The sequence below is a fragment of the Mustela nigripes genome, chromosome 3 (genome assembly GCF_022355385.1).
Source record: "Mustela nigripes isolate SB6536 chromosome 3, MUSNIG.SB6536, whole genome shotgun sequence".
In the NCBI taxonomy this organism is placed as follows: domain Eukaryota; kingdom Metazoa; phylum Chordata; class Mammalia; order Carnivora; family Mustelidae; genus Mustela; species Mustela nigripes.
Window position 1 is genome coordinate 156,664,601 of NC_081559.1, and position 21,469 is coordinate 156,686,069.

Here is a 21,469-nt window from a genome sequence, read left to right on the forward strand (position 1 = left end):
AGCAGGCTCCCTGCTGAGCAGAGAGCCCGATGCGGGACTTGATCCCAGGACCCCGAGATCATGACCTGAGCCGAAGGCAGTGGCTTAACCCACTGAGCCACCCAGGCGCCCCCAAATAAAATCTTAAAAAAAAAAAAAAGAAAAGAAAATCACTGAGGACCATGAAAAAATGCCCAATATCATTAATCATCAAGGAAATGTACATTAAAACCACAATGAGTTATCACCTCACACCTGTGGGAATGCCTAGTGTCAAAAAGATGAGAAATAACAAATGTCGGTGAGATATGGAGAAGGAGCCCTGGTACACTGCTGGTGGGAATGCAGACTGGTGCAGCCGCCATAGAAAACAGTATGGAGGGTCCTCAAAAGTTAAAAATAGAGCTACTATATGATCCGATAATTCCACTACTGGGTATTTACCCAAAGAAAATGAAAACGCTAACTCAAAAAGATACAGACATCCTTATGTTTATTGCAGCATTATATACAATAGCCAAGATAATGGAAGTAAGCTAAGTGTTTACTAGATAGATGAGTGGATAAGGAGTTGTGTTATATATATACATATGTATATATATATACAGAGAGAGAAAAAGAGAAATATATATATATTTCTATATAGAAATAGAAATAACTTGGTCATAAATAGAATATAATAGAAAATAACTATAATATAATAGAAAATAACTTGGTCATAAAAAAGAACGAGATCTTGCCATTTTGACAACATAGGATGGATCTCGAGGGTATTATGCTAAGTGAAATAAGTCAGATAAAGACCAATGCCGTGTAATTTCACTGACATATAGAATCTAAAAACCAAAACAAACATTAAAAAAATCAGAAACAGATCCATAAGTACAGAGAACAAACTGATGAATGCCAGAGGGGAAGTGTGTGAGGGGATAGGCAAAATGGGTGAAGGGGAGTGGGAGCTACAGGCTTCTGGTTATAGAATGAGTACATCACGGGGATGAAAGGTACCGCATAGGGAATATAACCAATAATGTAATAGCATTGTGTGGGGACAGATGGTAGCTGTACTCTGTTGATCTTAGCATAATGTATGAGTTGTTGAATTACTATGTTGCACACTGAAACTAATGTAACATTGTGTGTCAACTATAATTCAATTAAAAAAAAGCATTGAAGAGAAAAGATATCTACCTGAAAAATTTTTTTTCTTTCTTCTTTTTTTTTTTAAGTTTTTTTTTTTTTTTTAAGATTTTATTTACTTATTTGACACAGAGAGAGAGATCACAAGTAGGCAGAGAGGCAGGCAGAGAGAGGGGGAAGCAGGTTTCCTGCTGAGCAGAGAGCCCAATGCGGGGCTTAATCCCAGGACCCTGAGATCATGACCTGAGCCAAAGGCAGAGGCTTAACCCACTGAGCCACCCAGGCACCTCCTCCTTTTTTTTTTTTTTTTTTAAGTGAGTTCTACGCCCGGCTTGGGGCTCAAACTTAAACTTACCACCCCAAGATCAAAAGTGCCATGCCTCTCAGGCACCCCTATGGGGGAAAAAAATGCCACAAAGGACATTTATTAGTAAAGAAGAGAAGTGAGCACCAGGATTTAAGGCAGGAAACGGTAGGCTAGCTTTACTGCTTTGTGCAAATGCAAAGCTGGGTTTATGATCAGGCTGCCCTTACTTATAAAGTTGCTAACCAGGAGGACGCCTGGTTGGCTCAGTTAGTTAAGCCGCTGCCTTTGGCTCAGGTCATGATCCCAGGGTCCTGAGATTGAGTCCTGCATTGGGCTCCTGCTCAGCAGGGAGCCTTTTCTCTCTGCCTGCCTCTCTGCCTACTTGTGTTTGCTCTCTCTCTCTCTCTGACAAATAAATAAAAAAAGTCTTAAAAAAAAAAGTTGCTAACCGTGGCACCTGGGTGGCTCAGTCATTAAGCGTCTGCCATCCGCCCAGGTTGTGATCTTGGGGTCCTGGGATTGAGCCCCACATCGGGCTCTCTGCTTGGCAGGAAGTCTGCTTCTCCCTCTCCCACTCCCTCTGCTTGTGTTCCCTTTCTCACTGCCTCTCTCTCTGTCAAATAAATAAATAAAATCTTAAAAAAAAATAAAATAATAAGGTTGCTAACCCCCCAGCCTTTGAAGGGAAGAGATAAACACCAGCTGTCAGGCTTTTGGTTGTACAATAAGAAAGCCTGGACAATGAGAAACATTTTTCTGGATTTGTTCCATCCATGCTTTGTCCCTGAAGTCAGGAGTACCTTTCCAGTAAGGGACTGCCTTTTACAGTTTTTGATATTGGACAAATGCCCCTGGCCACCCAGAACCCCATGAGTTCAAAAGTGAGGGTGTCCAAGGAATCTACTCGTCCCCAAATATAATGTTTCTAATTCAGCCTGTAGATCAGGGACCAGAAGGACCTTTAAAGCTCATTACACAGGGCGCACTATGGAGAAGACCGGCAATACCCGGGAGGAGAACCCCAACAGAGAGAAAACCACGGAAGTTTGGAAGGGTCATACCACTGAAGATACCATTGTTACAGAAAAAGCCGTGGAAGTCAGCAAGCCCGAAACAATAAATCCCTGCTGGAGAAAACTGGGTCTAGATGTACATGACTTCCAGGTTTACAACAGAGCCAATCAAGGAAGTCATGAAAGAGATCGTGGCTATTATAAAAAAGGGGGCAGGGGTGGGGTGGGGTGGGACTGGGTGAAGGGTTTCAAGATACGCATCTTGGAGAAACTCAAGAGCTAAGAAACATCACACCAGAGGCATTAACAGAAGATGACCCCATGGAAGCGAGTGATTCCAAACCAGTGCTGGATGATGAGGAAAAAGACGACGAAGGAACTGTGCCAGAAAACAAACTGACATTAGGCAATCTGGCACAAGGGTTCTGGTTATTCAAGGCTGCTTCTGACTTCCGTTAGGACATGGACCCTTCTACGACATGGGCATCGAAACTGAAGCAAATGGTAGAAGAAGGATTGGTACCCTCTAGAAATATTTTTAGAGAAATAAGAAGCAAGAAAGTCAAATAGAAATTATGACGGATTTCCATAAAGTTCCACCACGTGTGCCTCCCTGTCCGCCTCGAATTCCACCTCCCCCACCTCTTGCGTCTCCACCCCCGTGAGAGAGCAAGACCAACCCCTCTTCCTCCTCAGCCTTGGTGAGGAGGGGAGGATGAAGACCTTCAATGACCCACTTCCACTTAATGAATAGTAAGTAATCCTCATGCTGTACAGTTACAAAACTCCTCTGTTGTGTACGTGTGCGAGTATCTTCATGTGAAAACCTAACAACTGTGCAGCAAGAACTGTCTGAGACATTTTGTGTCACCATCATCATCACGGCCTAAGTATTCATCGCCCAGACATCTGCAAGACTCATATGGAAGTAGATAGCCTATCCTTATGGGCATAAAGTGAGTAATTTTCTTTCTTTCTTTTTTTTAGAGAGAGAGAGTGAGACAGTGCACATGAGTTGGGGGGAGAGCAAGGAGGGACAGAGGGAGAAGGAAGAGAGAATCCCAAGCAGACTCTACGCCCAGCATGGAGCCTGGTGCAGGGCTCAGTCTCATGATCCCGACATCACAACCTGAACCAGAATCTAGAGTTAGACGCTTAATAGACTGAGCCACCCAGGTGCTCAAAGTGAGTGATATTTAATATAAAATTCATAATGTGGTACTTATCTTACTGTTTTATAACCTTGCTTTCAAAGAATTACATTACCATATAGTATTGCATCTTTCATAATTGGAGAAATTACACATCCGTCTAACATCATAGGCAAGTGGTTTTTAAAAATGTAACCATGTTTCTAATACTGCATTATAAATATGACTGTAATATGGTAGGCCATAAAAATTTTATAACCATTCATTAGTGTACAGGCTAGGCTGCTGTGAAGCAATCCTATTGATTATAGTAGGTAACCATAAAGTAATCATATTGTTGCTTCTTTACTGTCAACACATGAATTGTTATATTTGTAAATGAGAATTATGTTTCACATTATCTTTTCATTTTTGATGTCTAGTGAGAATAATACATATAACAGCTACAGTGTTTGTATCTTATAAAGACAATATTGAAATAGCTAATGATAGACATGACAGACAGATGATTCATCTTGCAGTCAGGTGATGTAAACTTACTGGATCCATAAAAACAGTACAGTACTGTAGAAGGATGTTCTCTTCCTTATGCTTTTCTTTTTTTTTTTTTTTTTCCTTCCTTATGCTTTTCTTAATAATTCGCTTTTCTCCAGCTTACTTTGTTGTAAGAATACAGTATATAATACTTACACACTTGATCTTAGCCAAAAGGCCGAGATCTTTACACAAGTGTTTGTTGTGTAAAGATCTTACACAAAGTGTTTGTTGATTGACTTTATGTCTTCTGGTCTATCAGTAAAATTTGTGGGGAGTCAAATTTATAGTGGATGTTCCAACGTATGGGGGTCAACACCCCATCTTCTATGTTGTTCAAGGGTCAACTGTATATTAACTTACACCTACCAGTCTAGAGTCTACAACTTCCTTTGTTTGGAATTAAGATAATCTGGCATCTTAGCAACTGGCCAAGTGAACACCGCTTTTAATATTTTGTCATTGATTCTTTCTGCTTTTAACACCCTAAAAGCTACCACAAAATATTTTAAGTCACAAAAACTATTTCTGAACTACCAGATATAAAATGTCATATGATCACTATAAACTTGATGTTACCATTGATACTTCTCTATTATGGGATATAAATTTTAGGAAATCATTAACGATTTTATAAGTCATTTATGTTTAAACACCAGAAATGCTTTTTACTCTTTTGTTCAGGCAAGGAATACAACAGGGAAAAACCTAACACAGGTTTTAGCTTCTATACTGACAGACTTAGATAAAATCACCCTGAGAAATGCTTTTAAAAGACAGAAGCTTATAAAATTGGAAGTCATTATGCTCCCAAATATGCTTTATTTTACTGAGTTAAAAGGAAACTGGTTTCAAAAAAAGCCAGGTATTCAAAAACGTAATCTCTTTTACCCTCACTGTTCTTGCTCTAGCAGTTTGCTCTGCCTTTTCTATCTCCTGATACATTACTCTGTATAATTGTTTTCATCTAGTTGGCAACATTCCCTTTGTACATGTGAATACCAATGTTTCTGTTTACATATTTCATTTTTCTGAAATATACCATGATGTGTCATACTGGCTCAAACAGAGATGTAAAATTGTTGATAATCGTGGCCACTTATTTTTCCTATTGCAGAAATATGTTTTCAAGTAATTTTTGGAGAACTGTGAGCTCCACACCTACATTATGGCTTTTCACTAAAACTCTCTTAAAATTGAATAAATTTCATTCATGAATTCCTCATCCAAATTGAGGCCTAAGTTTTTTCCCTCAAGCTTACTCTCTGTTAGGTCAGGGTCATACCACTGTTGATTTGTGATTTACTTAGAAGTTAAACTAAAACTCTGAAAATAAGTTTACGCTTTTTTTTTCTTTTTTACTCTTTTAACTGAACTCGTTTATTAACAGGTGCTAACATACAAGTTTCTTTTCTTTTCTTTTTATTATGCCTGTACTTTTTAATCATCGTCATGAAATAAGAACAACTGGAAACCACCTGGCTTATCTTGGGAAAGCTAGCGCTTGGGTGCTGTGACAGATGTCCACTGACTGTAAAGCAGCAGGTTTCAAATCCCCTGGGGTCTTAGCAGGGGTGCAGTTAGGACAAATGAGGGCTGGGCTTGGTTCCTGGTTTTCCAACTCTCCCTTCTCCAGCCTCTCTTCGAAGTGCTCTAGGAGCTCCCATCTCTAGTTTTTAGCTGATTTGTATATGTTACCCTTGCGTTTGTTTTGCTTGCTTGCTTTCTCTTTTTTCTGTCATCTCTGCCTTTCTTTTTCTAGGAGGTATGGAATGTGCAGCCCTTCCTTTCTGCATGATTCTGTCCCAATGCCATTAGGTGGGCCAGAGCAAGGCAGGGGTCTATGCAGAGGAGCAGCTGGTATAGGGTGTCAGAGACTAGAGGAGAGTGTGCAGAGCGGGTGTGAAGGTTGGGGGAGGATAGATAGCCTGGTGCAAGGAGTTAGAGCAAGATGTCTATGTCGGTGGAGCAGGTTGGCATGCTGGTTGGAGCCTGAGCAGGGTGAGGAGAGAGGGTATCCTTCCATGGGGGTAGCTTGGTGCACAGTTCTATATCTCAAGAATGATGAAAAGGGCAGTCACACGGGCGGAAGCCTGGAGGCCTGGTGTCAAAGCTCAAGTAGGATGAAGAGGGAGCTCAGCCATGTGAATGAGGGGAGTCAGAGACCAAGCAGGGTAAAAATGTCTGTGTAGGTGTTTCAGAGCCGGGGTGGGGGGGGAGTCCACTGGTGAGGACTGGAACCCAAGTGTGGAGGGTATCGAGAAGTGAGGTCCAGAATGAGGTTTCAGAGAATGAAGAGGGTGAAGATGTTCACAGGGGATATGAGTGGGGTTGGCCCAGCATGGGGTGTTGGAGCCTATGTGAGATAAGGGAAGCACCCATGATGGAACAGCCTGGTATGAAGCATCAGAACCCCAGTGGGGTTAGAGGTATCCATGAGAGAGAGAGGTAAGTGGTGATGAGAGGTTACAAACAGGGAGACTGATCGAATAATTTAAATATACTAAAGTGAATGTGACCTAGTCTTTCACCATCAGGGAAAAGAAAAACCCTATAGTGTTACAGTCAGAAACACCAGTATGAAGTCATGGATTTCAATGCAGAGACAGATAGTAATCTAGATCTAAATGTGTATATGTCCACATGTATATACGCATGCTCTCCAGATTTGTCTCCTAAAAGAGCTTGAGAGTGGTACTCCCTCCAAAGCAACAAGCACACTGAGTGCCCAGAACTTGACTTTTTCTTTTTAAGATTTTTTTTTTTAATTTGACAGAGAGATCACAAGCAGGCAGAGAGGGGAAAGCAGGGTCCTCAACAAGCAGAGAGCCCCATGCAGGGCTCGATCCCAGGACCCTGAGATCATGACCTGAGCCAAAGGCAGAGGCTTAACCCACTGAGCCACCCTGGTGCCCCCAGAACTTGACTTTTAAGTACTCTCCACTGTAATATAAGAGCTCCTAGGGAAATGGCCAACTCCTGGGCTGGGGCGGGGGAAAGTCAGGATGAGTCTAGAACATCCTACTGTAGCAAAATGTAAAGAACTCGAATAACAGTTTGTCAATAGGCCACAGAAACCAGCTTGGCACTGGCCAAATTAGGGACAATATGAGCTTCAAAATAAACTATGATAATAAAGGGTAGTAAAGTATGGTCCCTGGGCTGACAGCAGCAGCAACACTGGAAACTTCTCAGAAATGCATATTTTTGGGGTCTCAATCCAGACCCACAGAAACTCTGGAGATGGGGCCTAGCAGTTTGTGTTTTAATAAGCCCTCCAAGACATTCTCATACACTCATTTGAAAACCACTGAACTAGGAAACCATGAGTCCATTAAAGAAATGAATAAGATGAAGATTTGTTGAGGAATGTAACTTCTACATGGTCTCCAAAGTACTTCACAAAACACTTATTATAGGGACGTCTGGGTGGCTCAATTGGCTAAGCCGCTGCCTTCGGCTCAGGTCATGATCCCGGGGTCCTGGGATCGAGTCCTGCATCGGGCTCCTTGCTCAGCAGGGAGCCTGCTTCTCTCACTGTCCTCTGCCTGCCTCTCTGCATGCTTGTGTGTACTCTCTCTCTCTCTCTCTCTCTGGCAAATAAATAAAAAAAAAGTCTTTAAAAAAACAAAAAAACAAAAAACCACACAATTATAAAAAGAGTAACCCTACAATGCAAAAGTCTAGGCTACACCACTTAATGGGTTGATCTAAGTGAACATAATGGAATGGGACAAAACCGAAGTGAGCACCGCCTGATATGACAAGAAACATAACTTCGGTGATATTCCTGCTACACAGAGGCATAACTTAAAAATGAGAAAATGTCAGACAAACCCTTGCTGGGGGTCATTCTACAAAATCACTGCTGCAGCATATTTAAAAAATAACAAGGTCTACAACTGTAGTGATCGGAAGAGGCACGCGCACCCGAATGTTCAGAGCAGCAATGTCCACAACAGCCAAACTATGGAAAGAACCTAGATGTCCATCAACAGATGAATGGATAAAGAAGATGTGGTATATATACACAATGGAATACTATGCAGCCATCGAAACCCCCTGAAATCTTGCCATTTGCAAGACGTGGATGGAACTAGAGGGTATTATGCTAAGTGAAATAAGTCAATCAGAGAAAGACAACTACGTGATCTCTCTGATATGAGGTATCTGAGAGGTAGGGAGGGGATTCGTGGGGGGCAGGGAGGGAAAAAATGAAACAAGATGGTACTGGGGAGGGAGACAAATCATAAGAGATGCTTAATCTCAGGAAACAAATTGAGGGTTGCTTGTGGGTAAGGGGATAGGAATAGGGTGGCTAGGTTATGGACACTGGGGAGGGTATGTTCTATGGGGAGTGCTGTGAAATGTGTAAGGTTGGTGATTCACAGACCTGTACCCCTGAAGCAAATAATACATCATATGTTAATAAAATTTAAATAATAATTAAATTAAATTTAAAAACTATTAAAAATTATCAAAAGATTTGAATATCTATTTTTGAATGAATGGCCAATAAACAACATTAAAAGACCGAAAAATATCAAGGTCATGAAAATCACGAGAATCATGAGTTGGAACAGCAACTCATTCTTTTCAACAGTAGCAGACACATTAAAAGTGCTCAATAAATGTTTATAAAGTAAAAACTTTGCCTTAAGCAGCTCTGGAATTTTGGTTTCTTCAAGTCATTAAAGCGTTCCTATAAAATATATAAAAAATTGAAACTTTACAATTTCATCCTATTACTTTTGTAGTAGTTTATCTTAAGTCAGAATAGCTTATCCTGAGGCATTCTTTTTCACACTCACTGAACTACAAAGTAAGATTATCTTTAGGCAGCTCCAAATAACAATAAACTATGTTGTCAGTATACAGAATAATGTGTTTTCTGTCGGCCTGCAGTACACCCATAAGTATAGTTTTACCCTACTGACTGGAAAAAGAAAAGGCTGATGTGAACACATTCCTTTTTCACTTGCCTGAAAATTTGCTAATGAATGGATCTAATTCACTAGGAGGTAGTTTCCAACTCTAATTTTGGAGTTAATACTAAAACTATTTTCTGTGTATCAATAACCAAGAGTTCTCATCAGATTCAGAGTTGGAAGAGGACAGGAGTAAATCGTCATGATCTTGACAATGGCAATGACACCAAAAGCACAACTGACAAAAGAAAAAAACTGACAAATTGGACTTCATTGAAGTTAAACTTTTGTGCTTCAAATAATACCATCAAGAAAGTGAGAAGACATTTCACAGACTGGGAGAAAACATTTGCAAATCCTGCATTGGTTAGGGACTTCTACTCAGATTACACAAGTAACACTCCTACAACTCAATGAAAAAAACAACCTAGAGCAAAGGATTATAACTAACACTGCTCCTAAAAAGATACGCAAATGGCCAATCAGCACACAAAAAGATCCTTAACATCATTAGCCATTAGGAAAATGCAAATGAAAAGCAGAGATACTTGTCACATGCTATAATCAGAGACAGTAGGTGTTGTGGAAGATGGGGAGAAATCAGAGCCCTCCTATATTGCTGATAGGAAAGTAAAATGGTGTGGACTTGGGAAAAGTTTGGCAATTTCTCAAAAAGTTTAATACAGAGGAACAACATAACCCAGCAGCTCCACTTCGAGGTATATACCCCAAATGAAGGAAAACATGTCTACACAAAAGCTTTAACACAGATGTTCACAGCAACATTATTCATAATAGCCCCAAAGTGGAAACAGGCCAAATGTCAACTGAAGAATAAAATATTACAATATTTGGCAATAAAAAGAAGTACTCTTGCTTGATACTACACAAATGATACTTAACATACTAAGTGAAAGAAACCAGTCACTGAAGACCACATAATACATGATTTCATTTGTGAAGTGTCCACATAAGGCACATCCACAGAGGTAGGAAGTGGGTTAGTGGCTGCTTAGGGTTAGGGGAATTGGGGAATGAAAGGGGAGAGCCTGCTGACAGTCCACTTCTTTTTGCAGTGTTGAAAATGTTCTGGAAATAGTGGCATGGTTTCAGCGAATATACCAAAAACCACTGAATTTTATACCTTGAATTGAATTGTGTGGTATGTGAATTATATCTCAGAGTTGCTAAAAATAAAGAATAGTAAAGCATGTATTTCCTCTAAAGATTAAGATGACAGCAGTATGCAAATTCAGAGTCTGAGTGGTACTTACTGCTTTTTTCTCTTGATAAACTAGTTGATAATACCATCAAAGCTTTACTGTAGTCATTTTAACTGGTATGAATAATAAATAATGGTCTGGATAAAGACAACATAGTGTTAACAATATTATCAACCAACTTCCTCTACTTTTCATTTCTTGATAGAACAATAGGGATCTCATGTCAAGCAATGGCACCAGCGGCAGTCTGTGCTTGCCCAGACATTGGCAGTGGAGGCAGAGAGAAATACTGTTGGTTTTATGGCTTAAAATTCTGCTTCCTAGTGGCAAAATTTCCTAGGAGAATGCTTTTGTAAAATAATATTTCTCTTAGTGTAGATGCCAAGTACAAAGTAATTCTTTTTAAAGATTTATTTTAGAGCAAGGGGGGGTAGGGACAGAGGGAGAAAATCTTCAAGCAGACTCCCTAAAACGAAGAGTTGGAGGCTTAACCCACTGGGCTACCCAGGAGCCCTGAATACAAAGTAACTTTTAAAAATTTATTTTGATATTTAAGAGAATGCCATTGATAATAACCTTTACAGAAATATACCTTAAAAATTTTAGATTACCCAACACCAAATCTATGGAGCCTGACATTATAGTTAATAAATGAATGATCTCAAATAACTTAGTTTTTTAAAAAAGCCTTACAATTACTTCAATAAATATAATTTCATATATTTTAATCCTAGACTTCACTATGAAATTTTATCTTGTAAAATGTATAGCAATCTAATACATGTGAATAGGTACATAATTGCTACTTCAAAGCTACAACCTATATTTGAGAACAAAATTGGTATATCTGAGAGAAAACAGTGTGGCTAAAGTCCTGGGACCTTTCAAGAATTACTAGGTATACAACTGAATGCTACCCATTTGTAAAAGTTTCAGCATACAGGTAATAAAGATATATAAACAAATGACTTTAAATTAACTATGGAATTTTATACATTGACCCAAAGGTATGAAATTCCTGTATTAAGGTGTATTCAACTTAATATTTTCTCTTGGTATCTACAGAATCTTGCTTCCTTCATATTTAATAGTTACCAATTTGGTTAATGTACTGCAGGTCCAGTATAATCCACTCAAGAGGAATGGCCTGAAGAATAGGCACCAAAATCATTTCAGGTTTACATATAACTAAGATTTAGAAAAGCTTTAAAAATACAGAACACATTCTGAAAGAAAACACATCTTGGCTTCTATCTGCATGTAAATTCCATGAAGAGGAAGGAAATTTTGTTTACTGCTCTGCCCCTTAGTGCTTAGAACAACACCTCACACCTACTGAAAGAAGCAAAATATGCATTATACTTCCATTACCTTAAAAAGGGGGGGGAAATCTTCAAGTCACAATATGCACAGTTAAGTTGTAAAATATTTTTTATTGTAAAAACAGAGTCAACAGAAGTTGACGATGCAAATGTCATCACAGAACATTTCCCCTTGGTTCCTGAATTTGCTAGGTTCTGATGGACCAGAATATCTCCATTAGCACTTCTCCGGTTTCAGGGTCATTTTGAGATATGTTGTTTAATTATATGTATATATTGCTTAGAAACAAAAGTCCATCTGATATTAAACAAAAAAAACTGCTGGGTCTTTGTTTCACATTTCCTACAGGGAGATCTATAGATCTCAGATACCTTCACAATTTAATGGTCAAGTTAGTGCCTTAACCAAACCCCCAAATTCTCCACCACATTATTAATTCAAACTCATGACATCTGCAACATAGCCAGATTTAAATATTTAAAACAAAAGTTTGGAATTTAAAACAAACATTAGGCTGATTTTTTCATATTTGAAAGACTGTAGTTATTTGCAGCATACAAATGGAGAGAATAGTGCAAAATGCATCAAGTTTTATATGATAAATACACTTTCAACCTAAATGGCTGCCTCAAAAGCAAAGAGTGAAAAATTACCAATTCTCAAAAGCAATCCAGACTGACTCAATAAAGTTCACAATTTAGAGAGATCAATTGCTACTCTATTCTATAGTTTGCAAAAGGATTTCAGAAACAGATTAAACACACAATTGTTTTACAAAAATAGAAATATTGCTTGGGACTTTACAAAACTTTATAAAATATAACACTATATTTGCAAATTCAAGATAATTTCACACTGAAATAGACAATACTTCCACCGATATAAAGTCTAGTCAAACTTAACTGGTCTGTCCTGACCATTCTTGCACATTATTTCTGAAGTCTTCAGCCTAAGTAGATCTGTGCTCTACCATGGGATTTTTTTTTAAGAGATTGTTTAATTTCAAAGGTTTTATAAGATTTTTCATTCTAGAAATAATATTAAAGCAGATGAACTCATAACTACAAATGTTTTACTAAAAGTAGAAACTAATGCAATGTGACAATTCTGTATTTGATAAATTTCAAACCAAATTTTTAAGAATGAAAACCTACCTACTGATTTAAAATATATGTCTGACAATTATAATTTGGTACCTATAAAACGTAAAAATATAATCACAACTATTTTATGGAAAAATATTTATTCTTAAAGAATGAAGAAGCTCTAAATTTAGTTATTTGTAGCTGGCAGATGAAAATTTTATCATTTTATCACCTCAAAGAGCACCAGTGTATTTTCAAGATGAACTAAAAGAAGGTGGGGGCTTATTTCACGTAACAGTGCTATTATAATAAGGCACCACTTGGTATATGAAATAGCCAAACAAAGTATTGTCAAATCACGCTTTTTGTTACTGGTGTCTTAACCATTAGATAAGATGGTTAGGAAAAGCTAATAATATTAGCTAACCATATTGTTCTCCTTTTCCCATCATTTTTTGCTTTTAGTTTTTCCATATAACAGAACACATAGTAAACAACAATGTAGTACATGATCTGTTAAATATCTTTTCCCAACCTTTCAACAAAACAATCTAAAATGAAACAAGCGTAAGAAACCAAAAATTTATCTGATATACTTTGCAATAATCTATCCCTGTAGAAGAGTGGGGAGTTGGGTGGCGATGGGGTGAGAACACAATGACGGGACCTATTTTCTAAAGGATATATTGAGGCACATAGGTTAAAAGTTTCTCAGGCAAATTCACGGCTAGAGCAAAACTGAGAGAAAGCTCAGAATTTTATATATCCCCAGAGCTGATTTCTCAGGTAGTCACACCCAATTAAATATTTCAAAATATGTCCTTAGTCACTACTATCGTCATCGTCATCATCATCAGATACATCATTTAAAGGAGACTTCAATGACTGACTGTATGAGTCCGATCTAGTAGGCTGGCACGTGGCCATGTCCCCGGTAGAAAGCAGGTCATAGCAGAAGTCACAAATCCGTACAGGCTTCGAGGACTGGCTTGGAAGAAGAAATCTCTTTTCAGAGCAGGGCCCACAGACAACAAAACCACATTTGCGGCAATGGTGACGACGATTAACAGGTGTGAATTTTGCTTTCTGGCAACGCATACACACAGTGGCCTCAGAGTCAGGAACCCAGACAGCAGCATGTTCATTACTGGGTGTCTTCCCACTTTTGGAGAGTAAATCAGTAACACATTTATTTATGTGATTCATCCACTCTGATTTCTCAGTGGCAGTGGCAGCATAAACTGCAAATGATTTAGTTGGTGTCTTGATAAGCCATCCATTCCTCAAGTCTCCCTCATCTTTGATGGAATCAATAGTGACATTTTCCAGGGGAATAATATGTTGTTTGTTATATTTTTTCTTCTGGATGACAATATTGCCATATACAAGAATATCATTAAATAAGAAAAACTGCCTTGCTTTGGGTTTCTTTCTGCACAACTTAGTCAATACTCCTTCTCCAATAAGAACCCTTCCAGGTATAGTTAAGGGCTGACCAGCTGCTCCAAAACAGTTTTCTACTATATTTATACGTCGAGTATTTGCTTCACTGTTTGCCAAGCGATCCACCATCTTTTGCTTGTAGCCTTTAAAAAAAGAGAGAGAAATTAGCACACAGAATGATAAATTCATATGTTTGCATATATAAAAATTATATAACCTAACCTATATAACCTAAACTATATAACTTAAATTTGCTCTAATAAATCCTTACTTTTACTCAAAGGCAAAATGCTCTAAAACTGTTTCCCTCCAAGATAAACACCAAGCATATCAAAAGGGTTAACATCTACTTTCTATAATCATCAAAAATACTTATTAACCATCTTCACATTGCACTATACTCATTAAGTAGGTCTTTATAAAAGTATAAACTTCTTACAGGCAATAAAGGAATAAACAACTGGACAATAAATATAAGTCATCTCTGCAAAATAATAATCTCAGTTCCATGAAATTTAATCTCAGAAGGATTCTAAAAAAGGGTGAAATTCTGTAAAACCCGAAGAAATTAATGATTTTTCTGGTAAGCTAGTCCCATTGAGCTAAAGCCTTACTTAATCCTCTCACCTGGATTACCAGAACTATTTCAGAACATGTCTCCTTGCTTTTGGTCTTCCTCCCTAAATCAGGCAGTGATTTCTCAAATGCAAATCTTGCCATGTCATTATTCCAAAGAACTCCCCTTCATCAACAAAATGCAGAATTTTTAGCATGGTATACAAGGCTGTTTATTATCTGGTTCTTTTTTTATTTGTTTTTAAAGATTTTACTTATTTATTTGACAGAGAGAGAGAACGAGAGAGAATAAATGAGAGAGGGAGAGTGAGCGAGACAGAGCCAAACCCACAAGTTGGGGGGATAGCAGAGGGAGAAGCAGCAGGCTCCCAGCTGAACTGATCGTAGGACACGGGGATCATGACAGGAGCTGAAGGCAACGCTTAACCTATGGAACCACCCAGGCTTGTTTACCACACTTCCCAGACCTGTCATTAGTCACTCTCCAGCTTAAACTTGATGTTCTAAGAAAACTCCACTACTTATAGTCCCACCTCATCCATGCACACCTTCTCTCATGCTGTTGTACCCTTTACTACTTAAACTTCAGGATTCGGTTTAGTTTATCATATTGAAGCCAGAAGTCTCCCTTAAACTCTTTTAGACCAAATACCTTCCTCCATGCTCTTTACATTCCAAGCACCTTCTGGCTTCATTCTTACCAAAGGACTGAAATCTATCTTCTTTAAAGGCTGCAATGGAACCTAAAAGAGACCATATATCTATCTTTGGAACTGGCACCCTCCGGCACAGCAAAGGTGATCAAAAATGCTGACAAGAACATTTTGGCATTGTACAAAAAGCTCATATTAGTCTACTTTTCACTTGATCTTAGACAAAAGGCGGAGGAGTGATCATATTAATCTACTCTTAAATGATCATAGATTTAATCTCTAGATCCAATAATGTCTTCACTCAAGTCCATGAGTTGTGACCTATTTCAAATCTACTAACCTAAAGCTACCACAACCAAGTCATATTAAGGAGAAGAGGAGCATTTAAAGTCTAACAGCTGTATCTAAATTCCAGTATTCAGGGACGCCTGGGTGGCTCGGTTGGACGACTGCCTTTGGCTCAGGTCATGATCCTGGAGTCCCGGGATTGAGTCCCGCATTGGACTCCCAGCTCCATGGGGAGTCTGCTTCTCCCTCTGACCTTCTCCTCATTCATGCTCTCTCTCACTGTCTCTCTCTCAAGTAAATAAATAAAATCTTAAAAAAAAAAAATAAGTTCCAGTATTCAGCTCATAAAGTGATGATCCTGTACCCCTTCTTGGCCTCCATTATAAAGGTCCTGATTATTCCTGAATTTGTCTCCTCTAATCTTGGGTCCTCATAAAGCCCTCTTGCTCTCCACAAGAACAGGCTCTGTCCCAAAAGTTGTTCCCAAGAAATTATATGATAATGCATGATTCCAAACTATGATAACTTCCTTTCCAATAACAGCAAATATCCCAGCCACTTAAAGGTTTACTGTCCTATGCACAGCGCATCACAGAAGAGGAAATAAAAATAGCTCATAAACACGAAAAGAGAGATTGAGCCTCTTTCTATGTTTATGCATAATTAAAGAAATGATAATACAACATTAGTGTAATTTTTTCACTTATCAGGTCAACGAAAATTTAAAAAATTTCCTAAGATGCAGTACTTCCGAAGATATAGGGAAACAGTCACCCTCATACATTATAAAATATGTGTATTCACTGACCTAGGGATTTTATCAAAAGTAATTCCAGTTGAATGTATAAAGGTAAGTGCAAGGATATCCAACATAGCACTGGTTCGTAACATACACACAAAACTGGAAAAGCTCCAAATGTCCACCAAGAGGAACTGGTTGAACAATTTATGACACACCTATAACAATATGCTAGACATCTGTCAATAAGGAGACAGATCTAAACACAGCGATATGGGAAAATGTTCAAGATATTTAGGTGGGGAAAGAGCTGAACACCATAATCTCATTTGTTTCACATATACACTAATACACACACATACAAATAAATATATATATATATACACACATATATATACACACACAAATCTAAGATGCTACAGATTTTAAGACACATCTTCATTTTATGTGCCACTGAAAATAAAAAATGCTGCCAATTACATCATGGCATACCCCTGATTATATGACGTCCCAATTTCAGAGACATAAAATAGAGTAAAACATGTTCATCTTTAGACTCAATGAAATATGGTATAAACACATAATCATATATAGTTGTAAATATGTAAGCACACACAGAAAACAAGAGAACTATGTAACACAATATCAACAATTGTTACTTATCTCAAAGAAGTACAATTATGGATAATTTTTCATACTTTATACTATCTTAAAACATTCAACAAGTATTTATTTTGCTAGGCACAAATCTAAGTGAAAGAGAAAAAAATACACAATACAGGAAAGGTCCCTGCTCCTTAAGGCTTACATCCTAGTTGGTGAGAAGTAAAACAGAAAACAAAATTGAGAACCAGCTTACAAATCAATGTTATGATTAAAGTGGTTTTTTTAAAAAAAAAAAAACAAATGGGAAGCTATTCAGACTGGATAGTCAGGGAAGGCCTTTCTAAAGTGGTATTACTTCAGCTGATAAGAAGAACTAGACAGGCATGAAGTGTGGAGACAAAGAAGTACATTTCAAGCAAAAGGAGTAACTGTGGAGGTGCTAAGGCAGAAAGAGGTTTTAGAGAACTGAAAGTACTTATTTATTCCCATCTAAATCAACTGCAGATTCTATTGCTTTGGACATACAGTTATTAAGCAGCTCATACCCGACGCAAACAGCTTCCTATGATTGCTACTACTGGAGTCAATACCATCTAAATTTGTGCAGTACTTTTCACATTTTTTTATTAAAGATTTTTATTTACTTATTTGACAGAGAGAGCTATCACAAGTAGGCAGAGAGGCACGCAGAGAGAGAGGAGGAAGCAGGTTCCCTGCTGAGCTCTCAGAGAGCCCAACTAGGGTTCACACAATCCCAGAACCCTAAGATCATAACCTGAGCCGAAGGCAGAGGCTTAACCCACTGAGCCACCCAGGGGCCCCATTTTTCACATTTATTATCTTTTGACTTAACTGTCCCAAATTCCTATAAAGTAATTAGAGAAGTTTTTACATTTTTCCAAAGCAGCATCTAATAACAGCATCTAATAAAATTAGCTGAAACATAAGCTGAAGGAGAAACTGAGACACAGAGAGATTCAATAATATTCCAGGCAAAACAGCCTGGAAGTAATTCTACTCACTGGGAGTCAAACAACCAACTGAGCACTCTGAATGCAATACAGTATATTCTATTCACGGCAACCTTAAATAGATATGCACTATTAGCTCCATTTTACAGATGAGTAAACAGATAAAAGAAGTACTCTGCCTAAGGCTGTTACAGAACTGAGGCTCCAATCTGATTCCTCAGTGCTGTTCCCAATATATTATGGTACACTAATTTTTCCCTACGACTCTACTAACTCTACAAGAATTGAGAAAGCTATTGCTAACCTTTGGAACTTCACTGCACAACTTACAAAGAAGAAAATACTAACTTGAGCAAATAACCTGAAATGACAGGTCATCATGATTTATTTAGCTAGTATCTTGAACGTTTCATTCTTTGAATTTTGCAATGTATTAAAGCCTGAATCTCTTTTCATAAATCTTGTGCCATTTAAGAATGATGCAACAAAAGAAAAGCTTAGACATAATTGGTATTTGTCTAGAACAAAACAGCTTTCAAAGTTTGACAGTGACCCACATAAAAAGTACATTTCATACTATAAGGTTGTTAAGTACATACTCAAGTAATTCTTTCAACTATAAGTATAATGTATCATTATACATTATAATGTATCATTCATTTATTTTAATGATAGTCACAGCCCACTTGATTGATTTCACTAATGGACTGTGACCTCTACTGGAAAAACAATGAGCATGAAGAACTGAAGACCTTTCCATTATTCCTGTCGGTCCTAAAATATTTTCTGTATGTGTCTGACAGGAAGAAGGAAGGACTGAGCTAAAAAACCTCAGAAATACACAAGTGCCTTACACACACACACACACACACACACACACACACACAGTTGGGCATCCAGCAGGATCAGCACAGAAAGGAACGGGAGAACAGGGGAAGTTAGTGAAAGGGAAATCAAAGTACCCCTTTAACTGGATTACTGCTAGATACCGCAAAGTAAGATTCTTTGGTGAACTGGGTTAGGGTATTACCCTTTAGCTCAGGGACTCAACAGGGCCTCAGCCTTTCCTCAAAGCTCAAATCCAAATCTACCACCAGCACACTGAGGTGCCCCAGGCAGTAAGAACTCTTAAAGACTTTTGTGAGAATATTACAAGCATCACTCAGCCTAGCCAAGGAGTGAGTTCTTTGGATAACTTACTCATTGAAGGGCACAGCAAGAGGAAGCAGAAGACAACAATAAGACAAGGACCAATTAAATTTGTCTACTTCTCTTAGGAATACCAGTGACTACAGAAGAGCGAGGAAGAAAGCTTCTGCATCTCTTAGCAGAGATGACTTCTTTAGGATGGTTTCCAAGAAGTAAAATTACTGGGTCAAAAGACATGAATGTTTAAGGCTCCTGCTACCTTTTACTAATTTCCATTCTGAAAGGTGACACCAATTTACCAAGCAGCACAATGACTGTACCCAATCCATCTCATCTCACATATTTTTCTTTAAAAAGTAACTAGTAAACAAGATAGATTTCAAAAATGTTATCTTTTATTCATTTACTTCATTTATCCAACACTTCCTTAATGCTTTTTAGGATGGCATTCACATTTTTTTCCCTCTTAGAGCACAGAGTCTACTGAAGGAGAAAGACAGTAGGTAAGTACACAACTAGGTGATTCTCAAACATGAAGTGCAATGAAGGAAATCAGCAGGGTGTCAAGATACAGGCAAAAACTCCTTTACTGAGTAGTTCAAAAAGGCTGCAGTGTTGTTACACACGGAGTCTTAAAGGATGGGGAGTTAGCCATACAAAGGAACTAATACTGCGGACAAAGGTCCTAAGACAGCAAAGAACAATACAATACTTTTAGTTTAATTAAATTTTTTATTTCATAGCTATCTAGTGAAGGCAACCACTTTCTAATGTGTTACCACCTATATTTCTAAGCTCGTGTATATATAGGGGTTATCAATATGTATGAGTGTTTTACACATGCAGGCTAAAATTTTTATTTCTTTGCTTTTCATAGTATATTAAGCTATAATTCTACGAATGTGATGTAGGGACAGCTTTATCTCTGAGGTAGTTAAACTTACCAGTATAGTCCTTTGTGATTTTTCTTTTACGACTCCTAAGCTCTCCTGATCCAGATATCAGACACACCCACAGGTTTCCTCTGCTATCTCAAAGTAGAGCATTCCTAGGTAACCTTTTGTAAGCCAAAAAGGCTTAAAAGCAAAAAAACCAATTAACATTAATTTACATGAAAAAAATTTTGAGTGTTCCCAGACTGAAAAACCCCCTACTTTAGGCTTTTCTGATTCTTTAGGACACATCCTGTTAACAGGTAAACAGAAATAAATGAAGATAAAAACACAGATGTTTTATCAAAGACACAATTCAAAGCTGTGGCGGCTTCGGGCATGCTGAGCTCCAGGAAAGGAGCTTGGTGAGGTCACTCCAGCTGCTCAGGCTTTGTACTGCCTCTATAAAGGCAAAACACTATTTTCTTTCTTTCTATATATACATACACACATATATATATATATATATATGTATATATATATTTTAAAATATATATATTTAAGTAATCTCTACACCCAATGTGGGGTTCAAACTCAACCCCAAGATCAAGAGTCGCATGCTCTACTGACTGATCCAGCCAGGTGCCCCAGACAGACACTATCTTCACTTACGTCACCTTTTTTCATAAAAGTAAAATGTTCTTTGGGTTTCTTTCAATTAGTGAAAACAGGTACTATTGTAGGTCTTTCATAAAAGTGAGTTGTTCAAACTCACTTCTCAAAAAGTGGGGTATACATTTTTTGTCTATTAGGATATGAACTTTACATTTAATTCTTTAATCCACCTGAAATTTCTTGAGAGAGGTTAAAAATTTTTTTCTTTTTGAATATTTGCATTCTAAAAGAGCTAATCCACTATTTCATAACCACCAAATACTGCGTGACCTCAGGTTTCCCCCCTTGTAAATGGGAATAATAATAATAGCAACAGCTATGTCAGGAAGAGGATTAAATGATAATGCATACAAAATGTTCAGCAAGTAGTAATGAAAGGACAGCACTTATTAATGGCATTAATAATCTAATCTACACGTTTACAACACCGTTTTATATATTTTATATATTCTGCTTCTGGGCTATTCAGTTAAATCTATTAACTGGTTTTCTAATTTTTTTTTTTAAGATTTATTTATTTATTTGACACACAGAGAGAGAACACAAGCAGGCAGAGTGGCAGGCAGAGGGAGAGACAGAAGCAGGCTCCCTCCCGAGCAAGGAGCCCCATTCGGGACTTGATCCCAGGACCCTGGGATCATGACCTGAGCCGAAGGCAGGCACTTAACTGAGCCACCCAGGTATCCCTGGTTTTCTAATATTTTTTTTTAAATTATTTTATGTGAATCAGCTTTTTTAAAAAAGATTTATTTATTTATTTGACAGAGAGAGATCACAAGTAGGCAGAGAGGCAGGCAGAGAGAGAGAGAGAGAG

At 37.9% G+C, this 21,469-nt stretch overlaps 1 protein-coding gene across 4 annotated transcripts in view; it reads right to left on the reverse strand.

Annotated features, from left to right (window-relative positions):
- Positions 1-11,688: 11,688 nt before the first annotated feature.
- Positions 11,689-21,469, reverse strand: part of PLEKHF2 (pleckstrin homology and FYVE domain containing 2) — a 75,147-nt gene continuing 65,366 nt past the window's right edge. For 3 of the 4 annotated variants that reach the window (XM_059394895.1, XM_059394894.1, XM_059394896.1), the window contains one exon: positions 11,689-14,269. In XM_059394895.1, coding sequence (XP_059250878.1) covers positions 13,506-14,269 — 764 coding nt within the window. In that variant the 3' untranslated portion in view covers positions 11,689-13,505. Of the gene's footprint in view, positions 14,270-20,052; positions 20,185-21,469 lie in introns of all 4 variants that reach the window. The other variant, XM_059394897.1, reaches the window with a different exon arrangement.